At 33.8% G+C, this 9,164-nt stretch overlaps 1 protein-coding gene across 1 annotated transcript in view; it reads left to right on the forward strand.

Moving 5' to 3' along the window:
• Positions 1-3,968: 3,968 nt before the first annotated feature.
• The window catches only part of LOC115925325, a 7,722-nt gene continuing 2,526 nt past the window's right edge, over positions 3,969-9,164 (forward strand). Inside the window, exons 1-7 of the mRNA XM_030988998.1 lie at positions 3,969-4,037; positions 4,837-4,947; positions 5,145-5,255; positions 6,053-6,163; positions 6,362-6,472; positions 7,271-7,381; positions 8,479-8,589. Coding sequence (XP_030844858.1) covers positions 3,978-4,037; positions 4,837-4,947; positions 5,145-5,255; positions 6,053-6,163; positions 6,362-6,472; positions 7,271-7,381; positions 8,479-8,589 — 726 coding nt within the window. The 5' untranslated portion in view covers positions 3,969-3,977. The remainder of the gene's footprint in view (positions 4,038-4,836; positions 4,948-5,144; positions 5,256-6,052; positions 6,164-6,361; positions 6,473-7,270; positions 7,382-8,478; positions 8,590-9,164) is intronic.

Genomic DNA, 9,164 nt, shown 5'->3' on the forward strand with positions numbered 1-9,164 from the left:
TTTTAAGTAGACACATGGATAATAAGAGTGCATGGTCATTTAAAGAGCAGTTTTTATATTGTATTTCCCACAACAATCTTTTTAAAATTAGGGGAAGATAAGAGTAGCTAATTTCATCCTAATCATCAAGATTGATCTTTTTTATTTTAGGTGTCTTTAAACTTAGACCTTGCAAAGGACATTCTTTTCTCATCCCAAATGAAAGATGTTATGTTTTCCTTTCCTTTTTTACCTTGCAGGAGCACATTGATGTTTATTCCAAAATTTGATTTTATCCAAAAATTATTTTCTATCTCATGCTACGATTTTTAAATGAATACGAAATTTAAAGGAGGCCTTCAGTTAATTTATCTCATTTGATAACTTTTTAGTTGTTTTATACATGAACTGAACTTTTCCTCTACAGTCATTGCTTTGAATTTAAAAATATCAGATCATATTATATTTGCCTATTTTCCCCCAAATAATGAAAAATCTGTCAAAATGGGAATTATTTTCTTTTAACTTTTATCACATTCTTTATCTTTGGAACTCATTTGGCACAGATACCGACGAATGTTTTGACGTTCCTTGTCAGAATGAAGGAGTTTGCACTGATGGAGACAACACCTTTACTTGTGTCTGTGCTGATGGCTGGACTGGGACTTCGTGTGAGGGTAAGCTAAAAAGTCGAATCCGATAACATGCCTATATACACACTCTATTAAACAGTTTTTTAGTATTGCAATGACTCCTTGCTCTTAAAAAAAGAGATCAAGGGTGAACATGGAAAGAAATTGAGAAAACATCTAGTAATTGGAATTATTTTCTTTTTACTTTTATCGCATTCTTTATCTTTGGAACTCATTTGGCACAGATACCGACGAATGTTTTGCCGTTCCTTGTAAAATGAAGGAGTTTGCACTGATGGAGACAACACCTTTACTTGTGTCTGTGCTGATGGCTGGACTGGGACTACGTGTGAAGGTAAGCTAAAAAGTCGAATCAGAGAACATGCCTATATACACTCTATTAAACAGTTTTTTAGTATTGCAATGACTCCTTGCTCTTAAAAAAAGAGATCAAGGGTGAACATGGAAAGAAATGGAGAAAACATCTAGTAATGGGAATTATTTTCTTTTCACTTTTATTGCATTCTTTATCTTTGGAACTCATTTGGCACAGATACCGACGAATGTTTTGCCGTTCCTTGTAAGAATGAAGGAGTTTGCACTGATGGAGACAACACCTTTACTTGTGTCTGTGCTGATGGCTGGACTGGGACTACGTGTGAAGGTAAGCTTAAATGTCGAATCAGAGAACATGCCTATATGCACTCTATTAAACAGTTTTTTAAGTATTGCAATGCCTCCTTGCTCTTCTTAAAAAAAAATCAAAGGTGAACAAGGAAAGAAACGGAGAAGACATGTAGTAATTGGAGAGGAAAATCTTAGAAGTCTATTTTAAATTGAGAGTAAACAGAAGTAAAAGTACGGCCAAAAGAAGCGAGGGTGTCTTAAATGTTGGAGCTGTAATGAGAGAAACTATACTTCTTTTGATTTTAAGTAGACACATAGATAATAAGAGTGCATGGTCATTTAAAGAGCAGTTTTCATATTGTATTTCCCACAACAATCTTTTTAAAATTAGGGGAAGATAAGAGTAGCTAATTTCATCCTAATCATCAAGATTGATCTTTTTTATTTTAGGTGTCTTTAAACTTAGACCTTGCAAAGGACATTCTTTTCTCATCCCAAATGAAAGATGTTATGTTTTCCTTTCTTTTTTTACCTTGCAGGAGCACATTGATGTTTATTCCAAAATTTGATTTTATCCAAAAAATATATTCTATCTCATGCTACGATTTTGAAATGAATACGAATTTTAAAGGAGGCCTTCAGTTAATTTATCTCATTTGATAACTTTTTAGTTGTTTTATACATGAACTTAACCGTTCCTCTACAGTCATTGCTTTGAATTTAAAATATCAGATCATATTATATTTTCCTATTTTCCCCCAAATAATGAAAAATCTGTCAAAATGGGAATTATTTTCTTTTCACTTTTATCGCATTCTTTATCTTTGGAACTCATTTGGCACAGATACCGACGAATGTTTTGCCGTTCCTTGTAAGAATGAAGGAGTTTGCACTGATGGAGACAACACCTTTACTTGTGTCTGTGCTGATGGCTGGACTGGGACTACGTGTGAGGGTAAGCCAAAAAGTCGAATCCGATAACATGCCTATACACACTCTATTAAACAGTTTTTTAGTATTGCAATGACTCCTTGCTCTTAAAAAAGAGATCAAGGGTGAGCATGGAAAGAAATGGAGAAAACATCTAGTAATAGGAATTATTTTCTTTTCACTTTTATTGCATTCTTTATCTTTGGAACTCATTTGGCACAGATACCGACGAATGTTTTGCCATTCCTTGTAAGAATGAAGGAGTTTGCACTGATGGAGACAACACCTTTACTTGTGTCTGTGCTGATGGCTGGACTGGGACTACGTGTGAAGGTAAGCTTAAAAGTCGAATCAGAGAACATGCCTATATGCACTCTATTAAACAGTTTTTAAGTATTGCAATGCCTCCTTGCTCTTCTTAAAAAAAATCAAAGGTGAACAAGGAAAGAAACGGAGAAGACATGTAGTAATTGGAGAGGAAAATCTTAGAAGCCTATTTTAAATTGAGAGTAAACAGAAGTAAAAGTACGGCCAAAAGAAGCGAGGGTGTCTTAAATGTTGGAGCTGTAATGAGAGAAACTATACTTCTTTTGATTTTAAGTAGACACATGGATAATAAGAGTGCATGGTCATTTAAAGAGCAGTTTTTATATTGTATTTCCCACAACAATCTTTTTAAAATTAGGGGAAGATAAGAGTAGCTAATTTCATCCTAATCATCAAGATTGATCTTTTTTATTTTAGGTGTCTTTAAACTTAGACCTTGCAAAGGACATTCTTTTCTCATCCCAAATGAAAGATGTTATGTTTTCCTTTCCTTTTTTACCTTGCAGGAGCACATTGATGTTTATTCCAAAATTTGATTTTATCCAAAAATTATTTTCTATCTCATGCTACGATTTTTAAATGAATACGAAATTTAAAGGAGGCCTTCAGTTAATTTATCTCATTTGATAACTTTTTAGTTGTTTTATACATGAACTGAACTTTTCCTCTACAGTCATTGCTTTGAATTTAAAAATATCAGATCATATTATATTTGCCTATTTTCCCCCAAATAATGAAAAATCTGTCAAAATGGGAATTATTTTCTTTTAACTTTTATCACATTCTTTATCTTTGGAACTCATTTGGCACAGATACCGACGAATGTTTTGACGTTCCTTGTCAGAATGAAGGAGTTTGCACTGATGGAGACAACACCTTTACTTGTGTCTGTGCTGATGGCTGGACTGGGACTTCGTGTGAGGGTAAGCTAAAAAGTCGAATCCGATAACATGCCTATATACACACTCTATTAAACAGTTTTTTAGTATTGCAATGACTCCTTGCTCTTAAAAAAAGAGATCAAGGGTGAACATGGAAAGAAATTGAGAAAACATCTAGTAATTGGAATTATTTTCTTTTTACTTTTATCGCATTCTTTATCTTTGGAACTCATTTGGCACAGATACCGACGAATGTTTTTGCCGTTCCTTGTAAAAATGAAGGAGTTTGCACTGATGGAGACAACACCTTTACTTGTGTCTGTGCTGATGGCTGGACTGGGACTACGTGTGAAGGTAAGCTAAAAAGTCGAATCAGAGAACATGCCTATATACACTCTATTAAACAGTTTTTTAGTATTGCAATGACTCCTTGCTCTTAAAAAAAGAGATCAGGGTGAACATGGAAAGAAATGGAGAAAACATCTAGTAATGGGAATTATTTTCTTTTCACTTTTATTGCATTCTTTATCTTTGGAACTCATTTGGCACAGATACCGACGAATGTTTTGCCGTTCCTTGTAAGAATGAAGAGTTTGCACTGATGGAGACAACACCTTTACTTGTGTCTGTGCTGATGGCTGGACTGGGACTACGTGTGAAGGTAAGCTTAAATGTCGAATCAGAGAACATGCCTATATGCACTCTATTAAACAGTTTTTAAGTATTGCAATGCCTCCTTGCTCTTCTTAAAAAAAAATCAAAGGTGAACAAGGAAAGAAACGGAGACATGTAGTAATTGGAGAGGAAAATCTTAGAAGCTATTTAAATTGAGAGTAAACAGAAGTAAAAGTACGGCCAAAAGAAGCGAGGTGTCTTAAATGTTGGAGCTGTAATGAGAGAAACTATACTTCTTTTGATTTTAAGTAGACACATGGATAATAAGAGTGCATGGTCATTTAAAGAGCAGTTTTCATATTGTATTTCCCACAACAATCTTTTTAAAATTAGGGGAAGATAAGAGTAGCTAATTTCATCCTAATCATCAAGATTGATCTTTTTTATTTTAGGTGTCTTTAAACTTAGACCTTGCAAAGGACATTCTTTTCTCATCCCAAATGAAAGATGTTATGTTTTCCTTTCTTTTTTTACCTTGCAGGAGCACATTGATGTTTATTCCAAAATTTGATTTGAACCAAAAAATATTTTCTATCTCATGCTACGATTTTGAAATGAATACGAATTTTAAAGGAGGCCTTCAGTTAATTTATCTCATTTGATAACTTTTTAGTTGTTTTATACATGAACTTACCGTTCCTCTACAGTCATTGCTTTGAATTTAAAAATATCAGATCATATTATATTTTCCTATTTTCCCCAAATAATGAAAAATCTGTCAAAATGGGAATTATTTTCTTTTCACTTTTATCACATTCTTTATCTTTGGAACTCATTTGGCACAGATACCGACGAATGTTTTGCCGTTCCTTGTAAGAATGAAGGAGTTTGCACTGATGGAGACAACACCTTTACTTGTGTCTGTGCTGATGGCTGGACTGGGACTACGTGTGAGGGTAAGCCAAAAAGTCGAATCCGATAACATGCCTATACACACTCTATTAAACAGTTTTTTAGTATTGCAATGACTCCTTGCTCTTAAAAAAAGAGATCAAGGTGAGCATGGAAAGAAATGGAGAAAACATCTAGTAATAGGAATTATTTTCTTTTCACTTTTATTGCATTCTTTATCTTTGGAACTCATTTGGCACAGATACCGACGAATGTTTTGCCGTTCCTTGTAAGAATGAAGGAGTTTGCACTGATGGAGACAACACCTTTACTTGTGTCTGTGCTGATGGCTGGACTGGGACTACGTGTGAAGGTAAGCTTAAAAGTCGAATCAGAGAACATGCCTATATACACTCTATTAAACAGTTTTTAAGTATTGCAATGCCTCCTTGCTCTTCTTAAAAAAAAATCAAGGTGAACAAGGAAAGAAACGGAGAAGACATGTAGTAATTGGAGAGGAAAATCTTAGAAGCCTATTTTAAATTGAGAGTAACAGAAGTAAAAGTACGGCCAAAAGAAGCGAGGGTGTCTTAAATGTTGGAGCTGTAATGAGAGAAACTATACTTCTTTTGATTTTAAGTAGACACATGGATAATAAGAGTGCATGGTCATTTAAAGAGCAGTTTTCATATTGTATTTCACAACAATCTTTTTAAAATTAGGGGAAGATAAGAGTAGCTAATTTCATCCTAATCATCAAGATTGATCTTTTTATTTTAGGTGTCTTTAAACTTAGACCTTGCAAAGGACATTCTTTTCTCATCCCAAAAAAGATGTTATGTTTTCCTTTCCTTTTTTACCTTGCAGGAGCACATTGATGTTTATTCCAAAATTTGATTTGAACCAAAAAATATTTTCTATCTCATGCTACGATTTAAATGAATACGAATTTTAAAGGAGGCCTTCAGTTAATTTATCTCATTTGATAACTTTTTAGTTGTTTTATACATGAACTAAACTTTTTCTCTACAGTCATTGCTTTGAATTTAAAAATATCAGATCATATTATATTTTCCTATTTTCCCCCAAATAATGAAAAATCTGTCAAAATGGGAATTATTTTCTTTTCACTTTTTCACATTCTTTATCTTTGGAACTCATTTGGCACAGATACCGACGAATGTTTTGACGTTCCTTGTAAGAATGAAGGAGTTTGCACTGATGGAGACAACACCTTTACTTGTGTCTGTGCTGATGGCTGGACTGGGACTACGTGTGAGGGTAAGCCAAAAGTCGAATCCGATAACATGCCTATACACACTCTATTAAACAGTTTTTTAGTATTGCAATGACTCCTTGCTCTTAAAAAAAGAGATCAAGGGTGAACATGGAAAGAAATGGAGAAAAACATCTAGTAATAGGAATTATTTTCTTTTTACTTTTATTGCATTCTTTATCTTTGGAACTCATTTGGCACAGATACCGACGAATGTTTTGCCGTTCCTTGTAAGAATGAAGGAGTTTGCACTGATGGAGACAACACCTTTACTTGTGTCTGTGCTGATGGCTGGACTGGGACTACGTGTGAAGGTAAGCTAAAAAGTCGAATCAGAGAACATGCCTATATACACTCTATTAAACAGTTTTTTAGTATTGCAATGCCTCCTTGCTCTTCTTAAAAAAAAATCAAAGGTGAACAAGGAAAGAAACGGAGAAGACATGTAGTAATTGGAGAGGAAAATCTTAGAAGTCTATTTTAAATTGAGAGTAAACAGAAGTAAAAGTACGGCCAAAAGAAGCGAGGGTGTCTTAATGTTGGAGCTGTAATGAGAGAAACTATACTTCTTTTGATTTTAAGTAGACACATGGATAATAAGAGTGCATGGTCATTTAAAGAGCAGTTTTCATATTGTATTTCCCACAACAATCTTTTTAAAATTAGGGGAAGATAAGAGTAGCTAATTTCATCCTAATCATCAAGATTGATCTTTTTTATTTTAGGTGTCTTTAAACTTAGACCTTGCAAAGGACATTCTTTTCTCATCCCAAATGAAAGATGTTATGTTTTCCTTTCTTTTTTACCTTGCAGGAGCACATTGATGTTTATTCCAAATTTGATTTTAACCAAAAAATATTCTATCTCATGCTACGATTTTGAAATGAATACGAATTTAAAAGGAGGCCTTCAGTTTTTAATTCTCTCATTTGATAACTTTTAGTTTTTTATACATGAACTGAACTTTCCTCTTCAGTCATTGCTTTGAATTTAAATATCAGATCATATTATTATTTGCCTATTTCCCCCAAATAATGAAAAATCTGTCAAAATGGGATTATTTTCTTTTCACTTTTATCACATTCTTTATCTTTGGAACTCATTTGGCACAGATACCGACGAATGTTTTGCCGTTCCTTGTAAGAATGAAGGAGTTTGCACTGATGGAGACAACACCTTTACTTGTGTCTGTGCTGATGGCTGGACTGGGACTACGTGTGAGGGTAAGCTAAAAGTCGAATCAGAGAACATGCCTATATACACCTCTATTAAACAGTTTTTTAGTATTGCAATGCCTCCTTGCTCTTCTTAAAAAAAATCAAAGGTGAACAAGGAAAGAAACGGAGAAGACATGTAGTAATTGAGAGGAAAATCTTAGAAGCCTATTTTAAATTGAGAGTAAACAGAAGTAAAAGTACGGCAAAAGAAGCGAGGGTGTCTTAAATGTTGGAGCTGTAATGAGAGAAACTATACTCTTTTGATTTTAAGTAGACACATGGATAATAAGAGTGCATGGTCATTTAAAGAGCAGTTTTCATATTGTATTTCCCACAACAATCTTTTAAAATTAGGGAAGATAAGAGTAGCTAATTTCATCCTAATCATCAAGATTGATCTTTTTATTTTAGGTGTCTTTAAACTTAGACCTTGCAAAGGACATTCTTTTCTCATCCAAATGAAAGATGTTATGTTTTCCTTTCTTTTTTTACCTTGCAGGAGCACATTGATGTTTATTCCAAAATTTGATTGAACCAAAAAATATTTTCTATCTCATGCTACGATTTTGAAATGAATACGAATTTTAAAGGGCCTTCAGTTAATTTATCTCATTTGATAACTTTTTAGTTGTTTTATACATGAACTAAACTGTTCCTCTACAGTCATTGCTTTGAATTTAAAAATATCAGATCATATTATATTTTCCTATTTTCCCCCAAATAATGAAAAATCTGTCAAAATGGGAATTATTTCTTTTCACTTTTATCACATTCTTTATCTTTGGAACTCATTTGGCACAGATACCGACGAATGTTTTGACGTTCCTTGTAAGAATGAAGGAGTTTGCACTGATGGACAACACTTTACTTGTGTCTGTGCTGATGGCTGGACTGGGACTACGTGTGAGGGTAAGCTAAAAAGTCGAATCCGATAACATGCCTATACACACTCTATTAAACAGTTTTTTAGTATTGCAATGACTCCTTGCTCTTAAAAAAGAGATCAAGGGTGAACATGGAGAAATGGAGAAAACATCTAGTAATGGAATTATTTTCTTTTCACTTTTATCGCATTCTTTATCTTTGGAACTCATTTGGCACAGATACCGACGAATGTTTTGCCGTTCCTTGTAAAAATGAAGGAGTTTGCACTGATGGAGACAACACCTTTACTTGTGTCTGTGCTGATGGCTGGACTGGGACTACGTGTGAAGGTAAGCTAAAAGTCGAATCAGAGAACATGCCCTATATACACTCTATTAACATTTTTTAGTATTGCAATGCCTCCTTGCTCTTCTTTAAAAAAAAATCAAAGGTGAACAAGGAAAGAAACGGAGAAGACATGTAGTAATTGGAGAGGAAAATCTTAGAAGTCTATTTAAATTGAGAGTAACAGAAGTAAAAGTACGGCCAAAAGAAGCGAGGGTGTCTTAAATGTTGGAGCTGTAATGAGAGAAACTATACTTCTTTTGATTTTAAGTAGACACATGGATAATAGAGTGCATGGTCATTTAAAGAGCATTTTCATATTGTATTTCCCACAACAATCTTTTTAAAATTAGGGGAAGATAAGAGTAGCTAATTTCATCCTAATCATCAAGATTGATCTTTTTATTTTAGGTGTCTTTAACTTAGACCTTGCAAAGGACATTCTTTTCTCATCCCAAATGAAAGATGTTATGTTTTCCTTTCTTTTTACCTTGCAGGAGCACATTGATGTTTATTCCAAAATTTGATTTTATCCAAAAATATATTCTATCTCATGCTACGATTTTCAAATGAATACGAA

Source organism: Strongylocentrotus purpuratus, unplaced genomic scaffold, assembly GCF_000002235.5.
Source record: "Strongylocentrotus purpuratus isolate Spur 01 unplaced genomic scaffold, Spur_5.0 spur5_scaffold_18, whole genome shotgun sequence".
NCBI lineage: Eukaryota > Metazoa > Echinodermata > Echinoidea > Camarodonta > Strongylocentrotidae > Strongylocentrotus > Strongylocentrotus purpuratus.